Below are 27119 nucleotides of genomic sequence, written 5' to 3'. Positions count from 1 at the left end.
ACCCCAACCCGTCTCTAACCCAATCTGCTCCCCACCTGGCAAGAGCACAGGGCAATATGTTTTATTCCAGATTAATAGTGAGGATGGGGTGAAAGTTCAAGGCACGTCTTTCACCGCTCTCCCCCAACATTACTCTTGCAGCCATTGTTAAGCTGGTGGGGATGTGATCAGAAGCGCAGGTTGCCGTATTCGACACTCTCCTGTGAAACGCTGCAGTGGGGACCAGACGTGCTCTGCTGCGGAAAGACGACAGTGGCGTATCGAATCTCCTCCTCGCTTTCGGTGTCAGACACCGATTCCAAATGACCAATGTTCTCGTAATCTTCACTGTTCAGGTTCTGTAAACAAGTGACCAAAATGAGGGGGTTACAGAGGCAGGGAGGGGTGTAGGGGACCAGAACGAGTTACAGAGACAGGGAGGGGTGTAGGAGACCAGAACGGGATACAGAGACGCGGGGGGGTGTAGAGGACCAGCGGGGGTTACAGAGACAGGGAGGAGTGTAGGGGACCAGAGAGGGGGTCACAGAGATAGGGAGGGGTGTAGGGGACCAGAGGGGGTTACAGAGATGGAGAGGGGTGTAGGGGACCAGAGGGGGGTTACAGAGACGGGGAAAGGTGTAGGGGACCGGAGGAGGTTACAGAAATGGGGAGGAGTGCAGGGGACAGGAGGGAGTTACAGAGGCAGGGAGGAGTGTAGGGGACCATAGGGGGTCACAGAGATAGTGAGGGATGTAGGGGACCAGAGGGAGTTACAGAGGCGGGGAGGGGTGTAGGGGACCGGAGGGGGTTACAGAGACAGGGAGGGGTGTAGGGGACCAGAGGGGGTTAGAGAGACGGGCAAGGGTGTAGGGGAATGGAGGGGGTTACAAAGACAGGGAGGGTTGTAGGGGACCAGAGGGGGTTACAGAGATGGGGAGTTATGTAGGGAACCAGAGGGGGGTTACAGAGACGGGGAAAGGTGTAGGGGACCGGAGGAGGTTACAGAAACGTGGAGGGGTGCAGGGGACAGGAGGGAGTTACAGAGACAGGGAGGAGTGTAGGGGACCGTAGGGGGTCACAGAGATAGGGAGGGGTGTAGGGGACCAGAGGGGGTTACAGAGATGGAGAGGGGTGTAGGGGACCAGAGGGGGTTACAGAGACGGGGAGAGGTGTAGGGGATCGGAGTAGATTACAGAGACGGGGAAAGGTGTAGGGGACTGGAGGAGGTTACAGAAATGGGGAGGAGTGCAGGGGACAGGAGGGAGTTACAGAGACAGGGAGGAGTGTAGGGGACCGTAGGGGGTCACAGAGATAGTGAGGGATGTAGGGGACCAGAGGGAGTTACAGCGGCAGGGAGGGGTGTAGTGGACCGGAGGGGGTTACAAAGACAGGGAGGGGTGTAGGGGACCAGAGGGGGTTACAGAGATGGGGAGTTATGTAGGGGACCAGAGGGGGTTACAGAGATGGGGAGAGGTGTAGGGGATCGGAGTAGATTACAGAGACGGGAAAAAAGGTGTAGGGGACCGGAGGAGGTTACAGAAACGGGGAGGGGTGCAGGGGACAGGAGGGAGTTACAGAGACAGGGAGGAGTGTAGGGGACCAGAGGGGGTTACAGAGATGGGGAGAGGTGTAGGGGATCGGAGTAGATTACAGAGACGGGAAAAAAGGTGTAGGGGACCGGAGGAGGTTACAGAAACGGGGAGGGGTGCAGGGGACAGGAGGGAGTTACAGAGACAGGGAGGAGTGTAGGGGACCATAGGGGTCACAGAGATAGGGAGGGGTGTAGGGGACCAGATGGGGGTTACAGAGGTGGGGAGGGGTGTAGGGGACTGCAGGGGGTTACAGAGGCGGGGAGTGGTGTAGGGGACCGGAGGGGGTTACAGAGTAGGGGTTGGGTGTAGGGGTCCAGAGGGGGTTACAGAGACAGGGAGGGGAGTAGGGGACCAGAGGGGGTTACAGAGGTGGGGAGGGGTGTAGGGGACTGGAGGGGGTTACAGAGGTGGGGAGGGGTGTAGGGGACCGGAGGAGGTTACAGAGTAGGGATTGGGTGTAGGGGACCATAGGGGGTTACAGAGACAGGGAGGAGTGTAGGGGACCGTAAGGGGTCACATAGGGAGGGGTGTAGGGGACCAGAGTGGGTTTCAGAGACAGGGAGGGGAGTAGGGGACCAGAGGGGGTTACAGAGATGGGCAGGGGTGTAGGGGACCAGAGAGGGTTACAGAGACGGGGAGGGCTGTAGGGGACCTGAGGGGGTTACAGACACAGGGGTGTAGGGGACCAGAGGGGGTTACAGAGTAGGGGTTGAGTGTAGGGGACCAGAGGGGGTTACAGAGACAGGGAGGAGTGTAGGGGACCGTAAGGGGTCACAGAGATAGGGAGGGGTGTAGGGGACCAGAGGGGGTTTCAGAGACAGGGAGGGGAGTAGGGGACCAGAGGGGGTTACAGAGATGGGCAGGGGTGTAGGGGACCAGAGGGGGTTACAGAGACGGGGAGGGGTGTCGGGGACTGGAAGGGGTTACAGAGACGGTGAAGTGTGTTGGGGACCGGAGGGGGTTACAGAGACAGGGAGGTGTACTGAGACTAGATGGGTTTACAGAATCAAGGAGGGGTGTTGGGGACCCGAGGGGGTTACAGAGTAGGGGTTAGGTGTAGGGTCCAGAGGGGGTTACAGAGATGGGGAGAGGTGTAGGGGACCATAGGGGGTTATAGAGGAAGGGATGGGTGTCGGGGACCAGAAGGGGTTACAGAGACAGGGAGGGCTACAGAGACCAGAGGGGGTTACAAAGAGGGGTGTAGGAGGCCTGAGGGGGTTACAGAGACAGGGAGGGGTGTTGGGAGCTAGAGTGGCTAACAGAAACAGGAAAGTGAATCAGCTGACATACCACCGTGAGGGGTCCTGTACAATGTGCCTTGGCTGCATGTGGGCGCACACACACTTGGCTATAGACCACACTCGGATGCCTCGTGTTCACCTTCTGCTGCCCTGCAATACTGTGAAATCCAGTAGAATGGGAAGTTACCTCTGATCCCCAATACCCTACTCCATCTCTGTTACCCTGTCCGGTCCCCTAACACCCTTCCCCGTCTCTGTAATCCCCTCTGGTCCCCTAACCCTCCCCGTCTCTGTAACACCCTCCAGTCCTCTAACCAACCCTCCTCCCTGTCCCTGTAACCCCCCCCTTCGGTCCCCACACCCCTTCCTGTCCCCACACCCCTTCCTGTCTCTGTAACCCCTTTCAGTCCCCTAACAACCCCCCTCCCGCCCAGTCCCCTACACCCCTCCCTGTCTCTGTAGTCCCCTACACCCCTATCTCTGTAACCCCCTCCAGTCCCCTACACTTCTCCATGTCTTTTCAACCCCCTCTGGTTCTTACATCCCTCCCTATCTCTGCAACCCCCTCTGGTCCCCGACACCCCTCCCTGTCTCTGTCACCCACTCCCCATTCCAAACAGAATTCCTTACTCCGATCCTGAATACAATTCCCTGTGGGTTTCCACTCCGTCCATGGGCTGGAACTGGACTGACTCGTGGATGGGGTCCCAGCATGAAGGGGTGTTTGGCTCCTGAGGTTGGGCATTGTCCATCAGCACCATGTTTTCGTACACTGTCCTCTCCCTTGTCTGTGGGGATGGCAGCAGAAGGGGAGAGGAGGGGTGGAAAGGAAGGAGAGGGGAGAGGTGGGAGGCAGAGGGAAGGTAGGATGAGAAGAGGAGGGGAGAGGTGAGGGAGGGAGAGGAGGGGAGATGGTGAGATGAAAAGAGGGGAGCGGAATGGTGGAGAAATAGGGAGGTGAGGGGAAGAAGTTTGGAGAGGTGTACAAGAGGGAAGAGGAATGGGAGAAGGGGAGTGTGAGGGGAGAAGGTGGGGATAGGATTTGGAGGAAGGGGTAGAAGGGGAGTGGAAGGAGAGAAGTGAAGGAATGTGGAGGGAGAAGGGCAGAAGAGGTGAAATGGGAGAGGAGTAGGAGGATGAAGATGAGGTTGAGATGAAGGAGGTCAGAATAGGACAATGGGAATTGGTGGAGGAATTCTGAGGGAGGAACAGGAATAAGTGACCTCTTTAAGATGCCTTTGTGGGGAGGGAAGGGTGGGATGGGATGAACGCAGGGAACTTAGACAATTTCAGATAGGACACTGGGCCAGTATGAATGATATAGGTTGAAGGGTCTTTTCCTTAGTTCTGAAGATCCTTTGCATTGAGGAGTAGAATGGGAGAAAGGGGATGAATAGCCTCGGGTTAGGGTGTAGAGGAAAGAGATGGTGCAATTGGAATTAGATCAAGTGGGGTAGCATTGAGGGACTGAATAATCTCCCCGTTGCACCTCTGGCGTACCTTAGTGGGCTTGTTCACCACACTGTAAACAACGTTAATGGCATCGGAATTCCATTCATCGGCAGCCTGACCTCGCTTCTTTCTATTGATGGAGAAAGTGAATCACAACGTCACAGCAGGTCCATAAATATAACCCAGGGACACTTAGACTTAGAACTGTTCACAGTGCTCCCGGTGTGGGATACGGAGACCGGGTACTACACGATGCTCCCAGTGTGGTATATGGAGACCGGGAACTGTGCATGGTGTTCCCAGTATGGGATATGGAGACCAGGAACGGTGCTCCTGGTGTGGGATACGGAGTCCGGAAATGGTGCACGATGCTCCCGGTGTGGGATACGGAGACTGGGTACTGTGCACGGTGCTCCCGGTGTGGGATACGGAGACCGGGAACTACACGATGCTCCCAGTGTGGGATACGGAGACCAGGAACTGTGCATGGTGCTCCCGGTGTGGGATATGGAGACCGGGTACTGTGCACGGTGCTCCCGGTGTGGGACACGGAAACCGGGTACTGTGCACGGTGCTCCCGGTGTGGGATACGGAGACCGGGTACTGTGCACGTTGCTCCCGGTGTGGTCTGACCCAGGGACATGGAGACTATGGTTGCTACTTACTTTATTATGCAGAAGATCCCTAGTGCTCCCAGTATTCCCAGGAAGATAACCGTTGGTGTGACACTGACAAGGACCTTCCTCTGGCTGTTCCCTGTAATCACGAAGGATCAGAAGTTGGTCATTCCCAGAACGCATTCACTCCTTCCCCCCATCACCTCCTCCATGAGAATGGTAACGTTCTTTGGAATGTCCAGGGGCAAACACTCCCAGGAGTGTTTAGGGCCTGGGGTCAGGGATAGGGGTGTGGGAATACAGTGCTCTCCATAATGTTTGGGATGAAGATGTTTTCCCTTTATTTTCCCCCTGTACTCCACAGTTTTAAATTTGTAATCAAACAATTCACATCTGGTTAAAGTGCACATTCCAGATTTTATTCCAGGGTTTTATTTCGACTGCGTAGAAATTACAGCATTTTTTTATACAGTTCCCCCATTTAAGGGCCCCATAATGTTGGGACATTTGGCTTGACGGGTGTTTGTGATACTCGGGGACGTTTAATTGCTTCGATGGAGCTGGTTTAAGAGAGCTGGGCTTTGGTTCGAAGCTTTTGGTCACCTTTGGAGTCTGCAGTTGCCATTTTTCAACACGAGGACCAAAGTTGTCCCAATGAAAGTCAATAAAGCCGTAATGAGACTGGACAAGAATAAAGCAGTGAGAGACATGGCCAAAACCGTAGGATGACTAAATCAACATCATTAAGAAGGAAGAGCGAACTGGTGAGCTCAGTAATTGCAAATGGACTGGTCGGTCAAGGCAGACTCCAATGTTGATAGCAGAAGAATTCACATAATCGTGAAGAAAAATCCCTCATTGCCCATCCGACAGAGCAGAAACACTTGTCAGGAAGAAGGTGTAGGCATTAACAGCAAGAGGATTCAAGTACAGGAGCAGAGAGGGTCTATTGCAGCCGTACAGGGCCCTTGTGAGACCACACCTGGAGTATTGTGTACAGTCTTGGTCTCCTTACCTGAGGAAAGTATCCTGGCCATGGAGGGAGTGCAAAGAAAGTTCACTAGATTGATACCAGGGATGGCAGGACTTGCATATGAAGAAAGGCTGGATCTACTAGGCTTATACTTGCTGGAATTTAGAAGACTGAGGGGAATTTTATAGAAACGTATAAAATTCTTAAGGGATTGGACAGGCTAGATGCAGGAAGGTTGTTCCCAATGTTGGGGAAAACCAGAAGCAGGGGTGACAGTTTAAGGATAAGGGGAAAGTCTTTTAGGACTGAGATGAGAATCTTTTTTTCTCCCAGAGAGGGGCGAATTGGTGGAATTATTCACCATAGCGAGTGGTTGAAGCTAGTTCCTTATCTACATTTAAGAGGGAGTTAGATTTGGCCCTTGTGGCAAAGGGGATCAGGGGTCTGGGGAGAAGGCAGAACAATGATCAACCATGATCAAAATGAATGGCGGTGTCAGCTTGAAGGGCTGAATGGCCTACTCCTACACCTGTTTCCTATGTTTTCTTACAAATTTGCTCCTCTAATTCCCTTAGCCCATTAAAGGGGTCTATCATACATCCCCATTGGGGGTGGGGGGGGGGGTGGGGAAGTCTTCTTTCTTAGTGATATTCCAGACTGTTGATTTTGATAATACTATGGTTTGGGCCGTGTCTCTCACTGCTTTATTCTTGTCCAGTCTCATTACAGCTTTATTGACTTTCATTGGGACAACTCTGGTCCTCATGTTGAAAAATGGCAACTGCAGACTCCAAAGGTGATCAAAAGCTTTGAACCAAAGCCCAGCTCTCTTAAACCAACTCTAACGAAGCAATTAAACATCCCCAAGTATCAAAAACACCCGTCAAGCCAAACGTCCCAACATTACAGGGCCCTTAAATGGGGGAACACTGTATAAAAAATGCTGTAATTTCTACACAGTCAAAACAAAACCCTGGAATAAAATCTGGAATGTACACTTTAATCAGATGTAAATTGTTTTTTTTTAATTTTTTATTTTTCACACCATAAACCACACTGACCAAGATACATACATTTTCCTTTTCAAATATATACAGTGTCATTTTCTCCCCCCCTCCCTCCTCCCATCCCACCCTCCCTACCTCCCCCCCATTCATTTAAAATACAAAATCTAAGACACATTAAATCAGTCAAACAATGTTGTCATTCAATAAAAATAAACAAGAAATTCCACTCAGTCAATTCTTTTCATTTCCTTCTCCTTTCGTTAATTTAGGTGGTAGATGTCCCCGGTAAGTTTTCTCTATTGTGTTTCATGTATGGCTTCCATATTTGTTCAAATATTTCAATATTATTTCTTAAATTATATGTTATTTTTTCTAATGGAATACATTTATTCATTTCTACATGCCATTGTTGTATTGTCAAATTATCTTCCAATTTCCAGGTTGACATAATACATTTTTTTTGCTACGGCTAGAGCTTTCTTAACAAATCTTTTTTGTGCACCATCCAAATCAAGTCCAAATTCTTTGTTTTTTATGTTACTTAGGAGGAAGATCTCTGGGATTTTTGGTATATTGTTTTCTGTTATTTTATTTAATATCTGGTTTAGATCTTCCCAAAATTTTTCTACTTTCTCACATGTCCAGATTGCATGAATTGTTGTTCCCATTTCTTTTTTACAATGAAAACATCTGTCCGATACTGTTGGGTTCCATTTATTTAACTTTTGAGGTGTAATGTATAGCCTGTGTATCCAGTTATATTGTATCATACGTAACCTCGTATTTATTGTATTTCTCATCGTTCTAGAGCATAACTTCTCCCATGTTTCCTTCTTTATCTTTATATTTAAATCTTGTTCCCATTTTTGTTTAGTTTTATCATTTCTTTCCTCATTCTCCTTTTCTTGCAGTTTAATATGCATATTTGTTATAAATCTTTTGATTATCATTGTATCTGTAATCACATATTCAAAGTTACTTCCCTCTGGTAACCTCAGACTACTTCCTAATTTGTCCTTCATGTAGGATCTCAATTGGTAATATGCCAACACTGTATCTTGAGTTATATTATATTTATCCTTCATTTGTTCAAAGGATAATAATCTATTTCCTGAAAAACAATTTTCTATTCTTTTGATCCCTTTTTTTCTCCCATTCTCTAAAGGAAAGGTTATCTATTGTAAAAGGGAGTAACTGATTTTGCGTCATTATTAGTTTTGGTAATTGGTAATTTGTTTTATTCCTTTCGACATGAATCTTCTTCCAAATATTGAGCAGATGATGTAATACTGGAGAACTCCTACGTTGTACCAATTTTTCATCCCATTTATATAATATGTGTTCAGGTATCTTTTCCCCTATTTTATCTAGTTCTAATCTAGTCCAGTCTGGCTTTTCCCTTGTTTGATAAAACTCTGATAGGTATCTTAATTGTGCGGCTCTATAATAATTTTTAAAGTTTGGCAGTTGTAAGCCTCCTTGTTTATACGATTCTGTTAATTTATCTAGTGCTATCCTCGGTTTCCCCCCTTTCCATAAAAATTTCCTTATTATTTTCTTTAACTCCTTGAAGAATTTCTCCATCAAATGTATTGGCAATGCCTGAAATAGGTATAGTATCCTTGGGAAAATGTTCATTTTAATACAGTTTATCCTTCCTATTAGTGTTAGTGGTAAATCTTTCCAATGCTCTAAATCGCCCTGTAATTTTTTCATTAGTGGATAATAATTGAGTTTATATAGATAGCCGAGATTTTTATTTATTTGTATACCTAGGTATCTTATTGCTTGCATTTGCCATCTGAATGATGATTCCTTCTTAAATTTTGAGAAATCCGCATTATTCATTGGCATTGCTTCACTTTTATTTACGTTAATCTTGTAACCCGACACTTCTCCATATTCCTTCAATTTCTTATATGATGCTTTTATTGATAGTTCTGGTTCTGTTAAGTATACTATAATATCGTCCGCAAATAAACTGATTTTATATTCCTTGTCTTTTATTTTTATCCCTTTTATATTATTTTCTGTTCTTATCAATTCTGCTAGTGGTTCTATAGCTAACACGAACAATAAGGGTGATAGTGGGCATCCCTGCCTTGTTGATCTGCTTAAATTAAATTGCTTTAATATATATCCATTTACTGTCACTTTTGCCAATAGCCCCTTATATAATGCTTTAATCCAATTAATATACTTCTCTGGTAAACTGAATTTTTGCAATACTTTGAATAAATAATTCCATTCTACTCTGTCAAAGGCCTTCTCTGCGACTAAAGCAACTGCTACTGTTGGCGCTTTACTCCCTTCTACTGCATGAATTAAGTTAATAAATTTACAAATATTGTCTGTTGTGTGTCTTTTTTTAATAAATCCAGTTTGGTCTAGATTTACCATTTTAGGTACATAATCTGCTAATCTGTTTGCTAATAGTTTAGCTATTATCTTATAATCTGTGTTAAGTAATGATATTGGTCTATATGACGCTGGTGCAAGTGGATCTTTCCCTTGCTTTGGTATTACTGTAATTATTGCTGTTTTACATGAATCTGGTAAGCTTTGTGTTTTGTCAATCTGGTTGATTACTTCCAGGAGGGGAGGAATTAATAAATCTTTAAATGTTTTATAGAATTCTGTTGGAAATCCATCCTCTCCTGGTGTTTTATTATTTGGTAGTTTTTTTTATTATCTCTTGTATTTCTACTATTTCAAATGGTTCTGTTAATTTATTTTGTTCCTCTATTTGTAATTTTGGTAGTTCAATTTTAGTTAAAAATTCATCTATTTTGCCTTCTTTCCCTTCATTTTCAGTTTGGTATAATTGTTCATAGAATTCTCTAAAGTTTTCATTGATCTCTGTTGGATTATATGTGATTTGTTTGTCTTTTTTCCTTGATGCCAATACCATTCTCTTAGCTTGTTCTGTCTTAAGCTGCCATGCTAGGATTTTGTGCATTTTTTCCCCTAGTTCATAATATTTCTGTTTTGTCTTCATTATGTTCTTCTCCACCTTATATGTTTGTAGTGTTTCATATTTTACTTTTTTATCTGCCAATTCTCTTCTTTTAGTTGTATCTTTCTTCATTGCTAATTCTTTTTCTATATTTACTATTTCCCTTTCCAACTGCTCTGTTTCCTTTTTTTTAAAGACTTTATTTAAAATTTTATGACATGAATACTATAAAGAATAACATTTAAAGAAAAATAGAAAATAAAAATTTAAAAAGGTATGATTACAATATTACATCAGAAAACTACACAAAATAACCCCCCCCCGTTAATTGTAACACAATATTAATAGTCTAACTTAAAATTAGTCCAACCCTCCCCCCAAATTAAAGAGTGAAGAGTTAATAAAATTGACAATATTATATATGAAAAAATACCCACTTACAAAAAAAAGAGATAAAACTTAACCTAAAAAAATTCTAACAACAACAACAACAAAAAATTGTCAATACTAAAATATAAACATATATTTAAATCAAACTTAAATGCATATAATTAGCAAACGGAGTCCACTTTAACTTATAAAAAGACATCTTATCCTGAATTGAAAAAGATATCCTTTCCATAGTCAAACAAAATTTCATTTCCAAATACCACTTATCTAAAGTTAGTATATTTCTATCTTTCCAAGTAAGTGCTATACATTTCTTAGCCACAACTAAAGCTAAATAAATAAATGAAATCTGATAATCCTCTAAACCTAAATTGATTAATGATTGCATGTTCCCTAATAAAAATATATTGGGATCTAATACAAGATGGATATTATATAAACTGTTAAAAACAGATTGAATACATTTCCAAAACTGTTGCAATCGATCACAAAGCCAAACAGTATGCAAAAAAGTATTTGCCGTCTGATCACATCGAAAACAAGAATCCAACTTACTAAAACCAAATGTTTTTAATTTCTCCGGCGTTAAATATAGCTGATGAATAAAATTATAATTAATCATCGCTAGTCTAGCATTAATTAATTTCCGAATACTATTCTGACAAATTTCCATCCAAGCTTCTTCAGCTATTTTATGTCCTAAATGTTTTTCCCATTTCAACTTATCTTTATCCCAGTCTTTTTTACTATCAATTTCTTGTAAAATACAATACAAATCAGATATATATCCCTTTTTTGGTATTGAAAGTACATATTCTTCAAAACTAGATTCAGGCAATAAAATCATATGTCGACCACATAACTGTTTTACAAAAGATCTTAATTGATAATATACAAATATAGAATTTGCACTAATACCATATTTCCTTTGTAATTCGTCAAAGGAACAAAAACAACCCTCAGAAAAACAATCAGATAAATTTTTTATTCCCTTCTTTTCCCATTGTTTCAAAGTGGCATTGGAGACCGTAAAAGGAACAAGTTGATTATTATATAATGGCAATCTTCCAGAATATATATTTTTAAGTCCCAATTTTTAAAGTTTACTTGTCCATAAATTCAATAAATGTTTCAATATTGGTACATCATAAGTTCGTAATAAATTTTTATTCCATCGAAACAAAAACTCATGAGGAAATTTTTCTAAAATAACCACCATTTCTATCTTTACCCAACTAGGTGGGTCGTCCATATTCATTAATGCACTAAGAAATTTGAATTGAGCTGCTTCATAATAATGCTGAAAATTCGGTAATCTTAAACCTCCAAATTGAAAATCCCACATCAATTTTCTCATTGCTACTCTCGGAAATTTTCCCTTCCATAAGAATTCTCTAATCGCTTTATATAAGATGGAAGATTATTAAAATTAAATTGTACAATCTTTAATGAGGCATGGACTTTGCTTGATGTTTATGCTCCTAATGTTGAGGATACAGCTTTTGTTGTGGATATGTCTTTATTACTTGGACAATCGAACTCTAATGTGATGTTGGGGGAGATTTGAATGTGGTGTTGGAGCCTTTATTGGATAAGTACCCAAGAGTAATTAAGAAGTCTAAGATGGCAATCCAAGTGATTAATATGATGGCAGATTTGAATTTAATTGATATTTGGCGAAGAGTTAATCCTACAGAGAAAGATTTTTCTTTTTATTCCTTGTGACATAATTCTTTTTCTAGAATTGATTATTTTTTAATATCAGCACATTTGCAGGATAGGGTTACATCTGTGGAGTATAAGGCTAGATTGGTTTTGGATCATTCACTATTATTATTAGAATATTTGAATATTTGATTAATTTATTTGCTGATGATGTTTTATTATATTTGGTGGATCCAGATATTTCTTTACCTGCAATTCAAGAATGTTTAGAAATTTATGGCCAATTATCTGGTTACAAAGTAAATTGGGCTAAAAGTGAAATTTTACCAATTTGTAAAGGTGATTATTCAGTAAATAAAAATATTACAAATTTGAAGTGGACTACACAAATTAAATATTTAGGAATTAATGTTAATACGGAATTTCAAGAATTATATTCAATTAATTATTTTCCTTTAATAAAAAGGATTAAATTAGATTTGATTAGGTGGACGGATCTACCTTTGGGTTTACTAGGGAGGATTAATACCATAAAAATGAATATTTTTCCTAGAATACAATATTTGTTTCAATCAATTCCTTATTTTTTAACTGTTCTGTTTCCTGATTATAGTTCTTCTTCATCTTGGTTACATAACTTATTATTTGCCCTCTAATGAACGCTTTCATTGCATCCCATAGTATAAATTTTTCTTTCACTGATTCTGTATTTATTTCAAAGTACATTTTAATTTTTCTTTAAATGAATTCTCTAAAATCCTCCCTTTTGATAACCATGGAGTTTAATCTCCATCTATACATTCTTGGAGGGATGTCCTCTAACTCTATTGTCAATATCAAGGGTGAATGGTCCGATAATATTCTAGCTTTATATTCTGTTTTTCTTACTCTATCTTGCATACGAGCTGATAACAGAAATAGGTCTATTCTTGAATATGTTTTATGTCTACCCGAATAATATGAATATTCCTTTTCCTTTGGGTGTTGTTTCCTCCATATATCCAAAAGTTGCATTTCTTGCATCGATTTAATTATAAATTTGGTTACTTTGTTCTTTCTGCTAATTTTTTTCCCAGTTTTATCCATATTTGAATCCAAATTAAGGTTGAAATCCCCTCCTATTAATATGTTCCCTTGCGAATCTGCTATCTTCAAAACAACATCTTGCATAAACTTTTGATCTTCTTTGTTAGGTGAATATACATTGAGTAGATTCCAAAACTCCGAATATATCTTACATTTTATCATTACATATCTCCCTGCTGGATCTATTATTTCCTCTTCTATTTTAATTGGTATATTTTTACTGATTAATATAGCTACTCCTCTTGCTTTTGAATTATATGATGCTGCTGTTACGTGTCCTACCCAATCTCTCTTTAATTTCTTGTGCTCCAATTCAGTTAAATGCATTTCTTGCACAAATGCTATATCAATTTTTTCTTTTTTCAGTAAATTTAGCAGTTTCTTCCTTTTGATTTGGTTATGTATTCCGTTAATATTTAAAGTCATATAGTTCAACATAGCCATTTCATACTTTGTTTATCTTCCCTTTCCATTTCTCCATCATCACCTTTCCTTCTTATCCATTTCTGCTTTCTTGTTTTGAACACTTTATAAGACAACATTTCTAAAACATCAAACATTTTCCTTATTCTCCTATTTAAAACTTCTTTAACCCCATTCTCCCCTCCCCCTCCTGAGTTGCCCTTTATCCCTTGCCGGGCAACCACATCTCCCCTCTCCATTTGGATTTGCGAATTCACTCGCAAACGTCAACTGATTTTGCAGTGACCGTAACTCCTCCCCACCCAGCCCCCCCCAGAAAAGATTTCAATTTTCATATATAACAAAGGTCACTCTTTTAATTCCCTCCTTATTTCCTCTATTCCCTTTCATTCCCTTATTAATTCTTATCTATACTCTATATATTTTCCTCTAAATACGGATACATTCATGTATGCACATATATACATACACTTCTATATATCCATATACACACATACATATAGTTTGTGGTCATTTTTACTCTCATTACATGTCTTCATCTCTCTGTCTGTTTTGTAGTTGTTCTGCAAATTTTCGTGCTTCCTCTGGATCCGAGAATAGTCTGTTTTGTTGACCTGGAATAACTATTTTAAGTACCGCTGGGTACTTTAACATAAATTTATATCCTTTTTTCCATAAGATCGTTTTTGCTGTATTGAACTCCTTCCTCTTCTTCAGGAGTTCAAAACTTATGTCTGGATAGAAAAAATTTTTTTGACCTTTGTATTCCAGTGGCTTTTTGTCTTCTCTTATTTTCTTCATTGCTTTCTCCAATATATTTTCCCTTGTTGTATATCTTAAGAATTTTACTAAAATGGATCTTGGTTTTTGCTGCGGTTGTGGTTTTGGGGCTAATGTTCTATGTGCCCTCTCTATTTCCATTTCTTCCTGTAATTCTGGTCTTCCTAGGACCCTGGGGATCCAATCTTTTATAAATTCTCTCATATTCTTGCCTTCTTCATCTTCCTTAAGGCCCACTATCTTTATATTATTTCTTCTATTATAGTTTTCCATTATATCTATCTTCTGAGCTAACAGCTCATGTGCCTCTTTAACTTTTTTATTAGATTCTTCTAATTTCTCTTTTAAGTCCTCTACTTCCATTTCTACGATTATTTCTCGTTCTTCCACATTATCCACTCTTTTTCCTATCCCCGATATGACCGTTTCTATTTTATTCATTTTTTCTTCTGCACTCTTAATTCTTTTTATCTCATTAAATTATTGTAATTGCCATTCTTTCACTGATTCCATATATTCTTTAAAAAAAGATATATCCATTGTCTTGTCTTTCTCTTCTTCTTCCACTTCTTTCTGTTCTTCTTCTTCTTCCTCTGGGTTGACCATCTGTTGTTTCCTTGTTTTCTTTTTACCCTCTTCTTTCTTGTTGTCATTATTTTCTATGTTCTGCACCTGTTGCTGTGTTGCAGGTGTCTCTCTCACCTGTGGAGATCGACTTCGCAGCTGTTCCCCCCTCCCGTCAGTGTGTTTTTTTTCATGCGCATGCGCGGTTGCGCACTTTTACTCGGCTCCGCAAGCCATTTTTGTAGTCCCGAGCCCGGGACTTCCACTGACCTGAGGGAGCGGGCTTCTCTCTCCGCGGCGGGCCTCCTCGGACAGGTAAGGCCTTCACCTTCTACTTCCGACGTTCTTTCATCTTCTCTTCTTCCCATTGTTTTTGACTTTTCTCTCTTCGCTGCCATTTTCTTCTCACCTTTATTTTTACTTTGTTTTAATTTTTACTCTTGTACCTTTGTGTTTTGTGCGTTTTTTTTTTCAACTTTTCCAGAGAGGGCTGGAATTCCCTGACCGGCCACTACTCCATCACGTGACTCCTCCTGATGTGAATTGTTTGATTACAAATTTAAAACTGTGGAACACGGGGGCAAATAAAGGGAAAATGTCTCTTTGTCCCAAACATTGAGGAGGGCCCTGTGTGTGGGAATGGGGGTTTTGGAATATGGACTTTGGAGATGGGGCGAAGAAATGTGGGGGTTACTGGGATTAGGAGTTGGATATTGGGATAGTGATATTCACCTGGTACCTGTCTGGACCCCTCCACCCAGACAGTATTAACGTCGACCGCTGGTTTCCGTTAACCCCCCCCTCTCCCCCCCACCCCGAGTTTCTCTTGTCCCCCCTTTCTCCTTCCCCCCACCTCCTTCCCTTCCCTCTCCATTTCAGAGCTGCCCCCTCACGCCCCCCCATCACCTCAGTTTCTTTCTCTTCTAACCTTCGCACCTGGATCCACCTGTGACCTCTTACCTGTTGGTCTCTCCTCCTCTGTCCTTTCCTCTCTCCTCTCTGCCCCTCCCTCCCTCCTTCTCCTCCCCTGTTCCTCCCTCCTACCTCTCCTCCTCCCCTCTTCCCCTTTCCTCTCCTCTTCCTCTTTCCTCTCCTCCTCCCCTCTTCCTCTTTCCTCTCCTCCTCCCCTCTTCCTCTTTCCTCTCCTCCTCCCCTCTTCCTTTCCTCTCCTCCTCCCCTCTTCCTCTCCTCCTCCCCTCTTCCTCTTTCCTCTCCTCCTCCCCTTCCCCTCCCTCCCCCCTCTTCTCCTCCCCTGCCTTTCCCTCCCTCCTCCTCCCCTGCCCCACCCTCCCTCCTCCTCCTTTCTCTCCTCTTCCCTCCTCCTCCCCTGCCCTTCCTTCCTCTCTCCTCCCCTGCCCCTTCCTCCCTCCTCTCCTCCTCCCCTGCCCGATCCTCCTCCTCTGCCCCATCCTCCCTCCTCTCCTCCGCCTCTGCCCCCTCCTCCCTGCCCCTTCCTCTCCTCCTCTGCCCCTTCCTCCCTCCTCTCCTCCTCCCCTGCCTCTTCCTCCCTCCTCCCCTGCCCCTTCTTGCCTTCTCTCCTCCTCCTCTTCCTCCCCTGCCCCCTCCTCTTTCCTCTCCTGCCCCTTCCTCCCTCCTCCCCCTGCCCCTTCTGTGTTAGTTCGGGTCAGGGGTTTAAGACTCACATTTAATGGTGATGTGTTTGGATGGTGATTCGCCGAATCCCAACATGTTCTCTGCACTGCAGGAATAACCACATCGCCCATCTTGGGAGAGCGTGACCTGAATCTCTGACGTTGTGCCTTCCAGCCGCTCATCCCTCTCACCGCACCTCTTTCTCCACTGGTAACTGATGGCCGGGGGGTTGCCAGAGCTCAGGCAGGCCAGAACCACCCTCTCCCCTTCCACTGCTTCGCTCGGAGCCCGCACGCTGACGTTGGTGGGGCTGTCTGCAGAGGGCAGTGCAGTTAGGGGACTCTCTCAGCACGCGACTGACAGCGGGCGATGCTCAGGAGTGGAGTGTGCCCATCTAACCCTCCCCGTCCATGGCGACCTGTACTTGAAGCATAGAATCCCCCCAGCACAGAAACAAGCCCCTTCAGCCCTTCTAGTCTGTGCCGCCTCGTCCCACTGACCCACATCTGGTCCAATGCCCTCCACACAGCTTCCATCCATGGACACACAAAATCTTCCTTGAAAGTCAAAATCGAGCCCACATTCAGAAACTCAGCTCGTTCCACACTCCAACCGCTCACTGCGTGAAAAAGTCCCCCCAATTTTAAACATGTTTATGCAGCATAGTTACAGGCCCTTCTGGCCCATGAGCCCATGCTGCCCCAATTGGCCTACAAACCCTCAGGATGATTCGAACTGTGGGTGGAAACCAGAACCCCTGGGCAAAGCCCATGCAGACACGGGGAGAACGTTCCTTCAGACAGCGCGGGATTCGAACCCTGGTCCCGGACACTGTGGTGATAAGTAACTCCTAAACTTGTTCCCCCCTAAATCTTTCCCCTTTCACCCTTAACCCACGTCCTCTGGTTTGTATCTCACCCACCCTCAGTGAGAAAAGCCGACTTACATTTAATCTGTCTGTCCCCCTCATCATTTTAAATATCAAATCTCCTACGCTCCAGGGAAAAAAGTCCAAACCTGTTTAACCTTTCCCTGTAACTCAGTTCCTGACGTCCGGGCAACATCCTAGTAAATCTTCTCTACCTTCTTTCTATCTTATTGAGATCTTTCCTGTAGTTCAGTAACCAAAACTGCACACAATTCTCCAAATTTGGCCTCACCAATATCTTATACAACTTCACCATAACATCCCAATTCCTGGACTCAATACTTTGATTTATGAAGGCCATTTTGCCAAAAGTTCTTGTTACAATGCTGTCCACCTGTGAAACCCCTTTCAGGGAATTCTGTATCTGTGTTCCCAGATCCTTCTGTTCTCCCACACTCCTCAGTGCCCAACCATTCACTGCGTCCGTCCTTCCTTGGTTTGTCTGTCCAACATCCTAGTAAATCTTCTCTGCATTCTTTCTACCTTATTACTATCTTTCCTGTCATTAGGTGTGGTAAAGGCCAAACACTGATCTTACCCATAGCCCCATTCCACTCTGCCTCGATCAGTGACTGAGCTTGACGCTGAATAAAAGCCACAGTCGGTTGTGATTATTGACAGTGCATCCGTGACTCGTGTAGAAACCATCCAAAGTCCTAGGGCACCTCCAATTTTGGCTTCTCATTATTCCACACCCTGTTTTCTGTTGGCCTTTACCTTGCCTAATCACCTAACCAGTCTCAGCCAACAGACCTGTCTAGGTCCTTCAGCCCACAATGTCATGCTGACCCATATAAACCTACTCCCTATCTCCACCTCCCTTCCCTCAACTCCACAACTTTCTATTTCGGTGAGCTGTCTACGAGCCTTTTAAATGTCCCTATTGTTCCAGCCTCCGCCCCCAACCCCAGTAACACATTCCAGGCCCCTACCACTCTCTGTGTCTCCCCTCAACTCTCCTCCCCTTGAGGGTGGTGGGTGTGGGGCAGAGGGCCTGATAGTAGAGATCAGCACAGCATCATGACATGATGGCCCTAGACTGTGCTGAAGTGTTCTATGTGCCTAAGAGGCTTTAAAGTGTCTCTATTGTTCCAGCCTCCGCCCCCAACCCCAGTAACACATTCCAGGCCCCTACCGCTCTCTGTGTCTCCCCTCAACTCTCCTCCCCTTGAGGGTGGTGGGTGTGGGGCAGAGGGCCTGATAGTAGAGATCAGCACAGCATCATGACATGATGGCCCTAGACTGTGCTGAAGTGTTCTATGTGCCTAAGAGGCTTTAAAGTGTCTCTATTGTTCCAGCCTCCACTCCTATCCCCGGCAATGCATTTGAGGCCCGACCTCTCTCTCTGTGTAAAAAGAAAAGGGTGCCCTCCCTGGAGGGGGTGACAGAGATAGGGAGGGTGTTGGGGACCGGAGAGGGCGACAGAGACAAGGAGGGGTGTAGAGGACCGGAGGGAGTGACAGAGACAGGGAAGGTGTAGGGGACCGGAGGGGGGTGACAGAGACAGAGAGGGATGTAGGGGACTGGAGGGGGTTACAGAGGCAGGGAGGGGGTGAAGGGACCGGAGGGGGTTACAAGAGACAGGGAGGGGTGTTGGGGACTGGAGGGGTTTACAGAAACAGGGAGGGTGTATGGGACTGGAGGAGGTTACCGAGGCAGGGAGGGGTGGAGGGGCTGATGGCACCGGAGGGGGTTAGAGATGGGGAGAGGTGTAGGGACTGGGGGGGGGTGGGGGGGGTGGTTACAGAGACCAGAGACCAAGGTATGAGAACGTTGCTGTGAACAGTGAGGAGTAGAATAGTTGAAACTCACATTGTACATTGAGGGGTAGGAGAAAAGAGTCCAGTTCCCCGATGCTGCTTGTCCCTCGACAGCGATACTGACAGTACAGGTCAGACATTGAGACCCTCAGGTCATATTCCCATGTTCTTGGGCTCAGTGTTGTGACATGTGACCCACACAACCTGCTCCAGGTGTAGGACACACACACAGGATTGGCCTCACAATGGCAAATGAAGGTCACAGTCTGGCCCACGCGCACCTCAGAAGGGCCAATTATTCGCACGTTTGTGGGAGGGTCTGTGGGGAGAAAGGGGATCTTGTCAATCTGGACCACCAGATCCTCCTCACCACCCCTCCCACCCTCTTTGCCTCCCCTCCCTCTCCATCACCCCCTCCTCACCTCCACTTCCAGCGCCCATCTGTCCCCACCTTCCTCATCTCCCCCTCCCTGTGCTCTACCCCGCACTGTGACTGTAACCCCGCTCCCTGTGTGGGGAAAGGCGGTAGTTAACAGGGAGTATGGTACCCATCCCTATACGGGAGACTCACACTGAACGTTGATGGTGAGATTTGGCGAAACCCCCTTCCCGACCAGGTTCGTGGCCTCACACTGGTATCTTCCGCTGTGCTGCCGGGTGACTTTCTGCACCACAGTTTCATTGGTCCACCTCTTAGTGCCGTTCTGATACCATGTGTAGTTGGAGACTGGGGGCTGGCTCCACTCGCTCATGCAAACCAGGACCAATGTTTGGCCTTCCTGCACGGTCACTGGTTCTCCGAGCATCAGGCCTTTCACGCTAGACTTGATATCAACGTTTTTTGGCTTATCTGCAAAATAATCGCTATTAAGATGTGGGGCAGCGGGGTCCGGGGAGAGCGTCGGGGGCAGAGAGATCCGGGGAGAGCGTCAAGGGGCAGAGGGGTCCGGGGAGAGCGTCGGGGGCAGAGGGGTCCGGGGAGAGCGTCGGGGGCAGAGGGGTCCGGGGAGAGCGTCGGGGTCAGAGAGATCCGGGGAGAGCATCAAAGGGCAGTGCTCTGTGTCTGTCACACCGCTCCCCGCACTCTGTGACCGTCACAACGCTCCCCGCACTCTGTGACCGTCACAACGCTCCCCGCTCTCTGAATCACTGAAGCACCATTCCCTATGTGGGGAAAGGCAGCAGTGAACAGTCCGTGTCGAGACCCTCCCCCTACAGAAGACTCACAATAAACGTTGACGGTGAATGTTGGCGATCTTCCAACCCCAACCTTGTTTGTCGCCTCACAGCAGTACTTTCCTTGGTCCTGCTGGGTGACAGTCAGCACCATCGATTTTTCGCCCCACCTCCATTTGTTATCCCAATACCAAGTGTAGTGCGAGATTGGGGGTTCGCTCCTCTTGCTCAAGCATGTCAGGGTCAATTTTTCGCCTTCCCACACGGTCACTTGATTTATGTGCTCCTGGCCTTTTATGTTACCCTTGATGTGAACTTCTTTTGGTCGATCTGCAAGAAAATCGTTATTAGGATCCAAGGGGAATGCAGTGGAGCGGAGGGATGGGGGGTGGGGGAATGTGGTGGACCGGAGGGATCCGGGGAAGGGTGGTGGACCGGAGGGATCCGGGGGAATGTGGTGGAGCGGAGAGATCCGGGGAAGGGTGGTGGAGCGGAGGGATCCGGGGGAGCGTTGAAAGCTGAGAGATCTGCGGAATGTAGTGTGTTATGACTGTAACCACGCACCCTGCGCTCTGTGACTGTAACACCATGCCCTGCGCTCTGAATCACTGAAGCACTATACCCTGTGTGTTGAAAGGCAGCAGTGAACAGCCAGTGTCGAGACCCTCCCCCGACAGAAGACTCACAATAAACGTTGACGGTGAATGTTGGCGATCTTCCAACCCCAACCTTGTTTGTTGCCTCACAGCAGTACTTTCCTTGGTCCTGCTGGGTGACAGTCAGCACCATCGATTTTTCGCCCCACCTCCATTTGTTATCCCAATACCAAGTGTAGTGCGAGATTGGGGGTTCGCTCCTCTTGCTCAAGCATGTCAGGGTCAATTTTTCGCCTTCCCACACGGTCACTTGATTTATGTGTTCCTGGCCTTTTATGTTACCCTTGATGTGAACTTCTTTTGGTCGATCTGCAAGAAAATCGTTATTAGGATCCAAGGGGAATGTGGTGGAGTGGAGGGAACTGGGAGAGCCCGGTAGAACGGGGGGATCTGGGGGAGGGTGGTGGAGCGAGGGAGTGTGGTGGAGCGGGGAGATCCGGGGGAGTGTGTGGAGTGGGGGGATCTGGGGGAGCGCGGTAGAGCGGGGGATTCCGGGGGAGTGCGGTGGAGCGGGAGGATGCGGGGGAGTGCGGTGGAGCGGGGGGAATCCTGGGGAGTGTGGTGGAGCGGGGGATCCGGGGAGTGCGGTGGAGTGGGGGGATCCGGGGTAGTGCAGTAGAGCGGAGGGATCTTGGGGAGGTTGGTGGAGCAGAGGGATCTGGGGGAGGGTGGGGTTTGTACAGCAAGGGATCCCAGTTTGGTCTGATCCAGGGTTACAGAGGCCACTATTATCAAAATTTTCTCCCAATTGATGGTTTGTTTCCAAGACTGAAGACTGATGAATTTGAGCCTCTCGAGCAATGTTCTGTAAAGTACTTACACTTGCCCGTCACTGGGAATTCCTTCGATCTGGTGCTTCCTTCCGAATTGAAAACTTCACATGTGTACTTCCCGTAATCTGTGAAGGACAGTGATTGAAATAGGAGTACTTTAGTCGTGTCCTGAACCTTCTGATCATCTCTGAACCAGCCATATGTGCAGGATGAGGGATTCGCAGCCTCGAAGGTACAGGTGAGGGCGATTGTGTCCCCTTCTGACAGCCCTGGGGCGAAATACATCAAATATGTTCTCATGGAGATGGTGGCATTTCGTGGAGGATCTGGAAAATGCAGAGAAGATATATCAAGGGGTGTAGGGGACCGGAGTGGTTTACAGAGACGTAGCGGTGTTGGGGACCAGAGGGGGTTACAGAGACAGGGAGGGGTGGAGGGGGGGTTACAGAGACAGGGAGGGGTGGAGGTGACCGAAGGGGGTTACAGAAACGGGGAGGGGTGGAGGGAACCGGAGGGGTTACAGAGACGGGAGGGGTGGAGGGGACGGGAGGGGGTTACAGAGACGGGATGGAGTAGAGGGGACCGGAGGGGGTAACAGAGACAGGGAGGGGTGGAAGGGACCGCTCTTTCACTCACACTTCACATCCAGGGCGACTTCTCTCTCTGTTGTGTCTGTCCCCGAGCCAAATCTCGCCGAACACCGAACCTTCTTCTGTCTGTTCTGGAAGGTGGGGCTCAGGGAGACGGTGCTTCTGTGGACCCAATAGTTGCCCCGAATCCCTGTGCTAATTGTGGGTTCTCGGTGGATGTCGGGGTGGTCCCACTCAAGTTCAGCTGTGTCCTCGGGGCAGTGGGACCCCACGGTACAGGTCAGAGAGACCTTCTTCCCCAGGACAATCTTGTCGGGGACAGTAATCTCAGGAGTCTCCGATCTCCCTGTTGGACAAGGTTTGACGCGGCAAAGGTGAACGAGGACCTGGTCCACAGCTCCCACCCCCTCCCCTTGCCTCCCCTTCTCCTTTCTGGCCCCTCACCACACCGCCTCCCTCCTCCTCACCGCTTCCCCTCTCCTCCTTGCCCCGTCCCACACCACCCCTGCCCTTCCCTCGTTGCCTCCACCTTTCCTCTCTCCTGGCACCCTCCCATACAGCTCCTTCACACAGCGGACCCTCCCCATGTGCCTGACTCACCAATCTCCCCCTTCCCTCCCCTACCTCCCACCCACGCCTGTCTGAGAAGGTTTCGTGCCCCTTATTGTACCAGCCTCATCCCCCCCCCCCCCCCCCCCCCCCCCGGCAACGCGTCGGAATCTTGTAACCAGCGCCGTGACCCCATTGCTTACTGGAAACGATAAGCTGCAAACCAATTTGATCTGACCAACTGCCAATAGTGGTCTCCATCCGAAAGTAATAGGTTACAGCGTCCACCGTTCGGACATCCTGGATTTTCAGGGAACAGTCTCGATTCTCCAGGTTTCCCAGGAATATAGCTCGTTTCTCGTGAACCCCAGAGAGGCCGGTGTAGATGGAGTTCGAGATCACCTCCTGTCCGTGGAAGTGATGCCTTTCCGCCAGATCCCTTTCATTTGGATCATGTGGCTGTTGGGTATCCGGAATCGGCAAGGGATCACCACACACGACCCTAACCGGCTCGGAGGGAGAGAGGGGTCCACACAGCCCATCTTGAATTCTCTAAAAGGGTAAATACCAGCGATTCAGCAAAACCCCGGCGGCAAGGTAAAAACAAAGGGGGAGAACGAATGGGGTCACGGGGATAGGAGGGGGCGACAGGGACAGGGAGGGGACCGGAGGGGGTGTCAGAGACGGGGTGGGTTGAGGGGACCGGAGGGGGTGACAGAGACGGGGAGGGGTGGAGGGGACCGGAAGGGGTGACAGAGACGGGGAGGGGACCGGAGGGGGTGACAGAGACGGGGAGGGGTGGAGGGGACCGTAGGGGGTGACAGAGACGGGGAGGGGACCGGAGGGGGTTACAGAGGCGGGGAGGGGTGGAGGGCACCGGAGGTGGTGACGGAGACGGGGAGGGGTGTTGGGGACCGGAGGGGATTACAGAGACATGGCGCGGTGATGGGGAGCAGGTCGGTTGGGGGGGTGGGGGGAGGGATGGATTACAGAGATACATGACACCAACCATAAAATGAGAATTTTGGTGGCATTTGAGCGGATGGTTCCGATTGAATTCTTCGCTTCACACCACTTCTGGCCACGTGTCTGTTCCACTTCCAGGGTGAAGCTGTCACTTTTACGCCACGAGCTGGACTCATTCCATCTGAATTCTGTTACAGGGGGATTACTGTCTCCAACACCACACCTCAATGTGACAGATTTTCTGAAATTCATCTCCTCGAAGTGGGAGATGGTGACGTAGGCAAACGTGGGGGCATCTGCGGTAGCAGAGGCAAGCTTCAAACACCAGGGACCTCGCCGCCCCTCCCTCTTCGCCGCCCCCCTCCCCTTCCCCTCCTTCCTCGCCTCCACCACCTAACCCAACTCGCCTCTCCCTCCCTCCCTCCTCGCCTCCCCCTCCCTCTTCACCGTCCCTTCCCCGCCTCCACCTTCCTCTTCACCTACCCCTCCTCGCCGCCCCCCTCTGCCGACCCTTCCCTCTTCGCCACCCCCTCCTTACCTATCCCTTCACTCTCACCTTTCTTCATCTTGTTCACTCTTTCTCTCACTCTTCTACACTCTCTCTCACTCAGTCTTCTACACACACTCTCTCTCTCTCTCTCACTCACTCACTCTTCTACACACTCTCTCTCACTCTCTCTCTCTCTCTTCCTGCCTCTCCCTCCCTCAGCACCTCAGACCACAGTTCGCCCCATTACTCTGGGTGTTTCTTCTAATCCCCTCCACCCCCACGGGCGTCCCATCCCCCACTTCCAACACACTCACACAGCACGTTCAGGGTGACACTTTGTTTCACGGGCTGTCCCTGATCGCGGGAGTGCATGCACGAACACTTCTTCCCGTGGTCTGTCGGGGAAGGAACGAGGGTCACGGAGACCGAGGTTGTGTCATTATATTTGTTGGTTTCAAGTGCCTTGGAGTCCATGCCAGGAATTTCCCACGAGAGGGTATTGGGGCAGATGTACCGCGCTGAGCAGTACAATTTTATTTCCTTCCCTGCACGGATCTCTCCCGGCGAAGAGATGATCGGAAAGATAGGCACGGCTGTGGGAGAGGGGGAGAGCGACAGAGGGTCAATGAGTGTTTGTGCGGCAGTAGCGGACTCCCGGTGTGGGATACGGAGACCGGGAACTGTGCACGGTGCTCCCGGTGTGGGATACGGAGACCGGGAACTGTGCACGGTGCTCCCGGTGTGGGATACGGAGACCGGGAACTGTGCACGGTGCTCCCGGTGTGGGATACGGAGACCGGGAACTGTGCACGGTGCTCCCGGTGTGGGATACGGAGACCGGGAACTGTGCACGGTGCTCCCGGTGTGGGATACGGAGACCGGGAACTGTGCACGGTGCTCCCGGTGTGGGGCTCCCGGTGTGGGATACGGAGACCGGGAACTGTGCACGGTGCTCCCGGTGTGGGATACGGAGACCGGGAACTGTGCACGGTGCATCCGGTGTGGGATACGGAGACCGGAAACTGTGCACGGTGCTCCCGGTGTGGGATACGGAGACCGGAACTGTGCACGGTGCTCCCGGTGTGGGATACGAGACCGGGAACTGTGCACGGTGCTCCCGGTGTGGGATACAGAGACCGGGAACTGTGCACGGTGCTCCCGGTGTGGGTTACGGAGACCGGGAACTGTGCACGGTGCTCCCGTGTGGGAAACGGAGACCGGGTACTGTGCACGGTGCTGCCGGTGTGGGATACGGAGACCGGGAACTGTGCACGGTGCTGCCGGTGTGGGATACGGAGACCGGGAACTGTGCACGGTGCTGCCGGTGTTGGATACAGAGACCGGGAACTGTGCACGGTGCTCCCGGTGTGGGATACGGAGACCGGGAACTGTACAAGGTGCTCCCAGTGTGGGATACGGAGACCGGGAACTGTGCACGGTGCTCCCGGTGTGGGATACGGAGACCGGGAACTGTGCACGGTGCTCCCGGTGTGGGATACGGAGACCGGGAACTGTGCACGGTGCTGCCGGTGTGGGGATACGGAGACCGGGAACTGTGCACGGTTTCCCGGTGTGATTGGACTCAGAAAACAGAGAATGGTAACTATGCACAACTGAGGAAGGTTTAAAGGGCGGGTAAGGTTGAGTGGGAGGGGGTTGATGGGAGGAGGGGAAGCTTGAGGGGGAAGTGGAGGTTTGAGGGGGAAGGGGAGGTTTGAGTGGGTGTGAGGCGGAGGGGTGTTTGTGGGGGATGGGGGCTTTGAGGGAGAGGGGAGGGGGTTTTGGGGGAGAGGGTTTGAGGGAGGGGCTTTGACGGTGAGGGTACTAGATGGGAGGGGGTTTTGGGGGAGAGGGTTTGAGGGAGGGGCTTTGACGGTGAGGGTACTAGATGGGAGGGGGTTTTGGGGGAGGGAGATATTTGGGAGGGGATATGATGGGGATTTGAAGGGGAAGGATGTTTGAGGGGGAGGGAGTATGAGGGGAGAGGGTTGAAGGGGCTGTATGAAGAGAGGGGTGGTTTGATGGTGGAGGGGGTTTGAAGGGGTGGGGTTTTGAATGGTTTGCAGGGGGAAGGGGAGTTTGAGGGGGAGGGGGGTTTGAAGGGGAGGGGGGTTTTGAATGGTTTGAGCGGGAGGGGGAGGGGGTTTGAGGGGAGGGGGGTTGGAGGCGTTTGAGGGGAAGGGGGTTTTGAATGGTTTGAGGTGGAGGGGGAGTTTTGAGGGGGAGGGGGGTTTGAAGGGGAGGGGGGTTTGAATGGTTTGAAGGGGAAGGGGTGTTTGAGGGGGAAGGGGAGTTTGAGGGGGAGAGGGTTTTGAAGGGGAGTGGGGGTTGAATGGTTTGAGGGGAGGGGGGTTTGAGGGGGGGTTGGAGGCGTTTGAGGGGGAAGGGGGGTTTTGAATGGTTTGAGGTGGAGGGGGGGTTTGAATGGTTTGCTGGGGAGGGGGTTTTGAGGGGGTGGGGGCATTTGAGGGGGTGGGGGGGTTGGAGGCGTTTGAGGGGGAGGGGGTTTGAGGAGGAGGGGGTTTGTGTGATGTTAAAACCCACAGGATATGTTGAGCAGGAACCCATTGTTCTTGTTATTGGACATGGACCACCAATGGCCCAGTGTAAAGTAGTAGTAGCCCGCGTCCTGATCTTTGAGGTTCTGGATAGTGAGGGTGCAGACCCCGTCCTCCTTCCACCCAGCGTGGAGTTTGGTCCTTTTCTGGAAGGAATCGTCTGACTGTCCATTCGAGTCAATCACCAGCTTCTCCGCCGTCTCGTCTTTTTTCAGCCACTTTGCGAGTTTATGGAAGGATCGTTGACGTAAGATTTGGCAGGGAATCTGGAGACAGGAACCTGTGGAAGCTGTCACCAACCTGAGGGAGGCAACACCTGCGGGAGAAATGACACGTTAAACAGAACCCATCGCAA

General features: G+C 48.2%; 1 protein-coding gene across 1 annotated transcript in view; it reads right to left on the bottom strand.

Moving 5' to 3' along the window:
* Positions 1-40: 40 nt before the first annotated feature.
* The window catches only part of LOC138765375 (hemicentin-2-like), a 27352-nt gene continuing 273 nt past the window's right edge, over positions 41-27119 (bottom strand). Inside the window, 19 exon segments of the mRNA XM_069942417.1 lie at positions 41-338; positions 2862-2970; positions 3443-3600; positions 4313-4394; positions 4930-5020; positions 16369-16632; positions 19059-19325; positions 19578-19856; positions 20234-20512; positions 20869-21147; positions 21659-21937; positions 22248-22547; positions 22954-23175; positions 23178-23261; positions 23264-23300; positions 23741-24012; positions 24521-24983; positions 25338-25594; positions 26751-27080. Of these exon segments, the coding sequence (XP_069798518.1) occupies positions 168-338; positions 2862-2970; positions 3443-3600; positions 4313-4394; positions 4930-5020; positions 16369-16632; positions 19059-19325; positions 19578-19856; positions 20234-20512; positions 20869-21147; positions 21659-21937; positions 22248-22547; positions 22954-23175; positions 23178-23261; positions 23264-23300; positions 23741-24012; positions 24521-24983; positions 25338-25594; positions 26751-27080 (4223 nt within the window). The 3' untranslated portion in view covers positions 41-167.

Source organism: Narcine bancroftii, chromosome 5 (genome assembly GCF_036971445.1).
Source record: "Narcine bancroftii isolate sNarBan1 chromosome 5, sNarBan1.hap1, whole genome shotgun sequence".
Taxonomy (NCBI): Eukaryota; Metazoa; Chordata; class Chondrichthyes; order Torpediniformes; family Narcinidae; genus Narcine; species Narcine bancroftii.
This window is presented reverse-complemented; position numbering and strand designations above follow the sequence as displayed.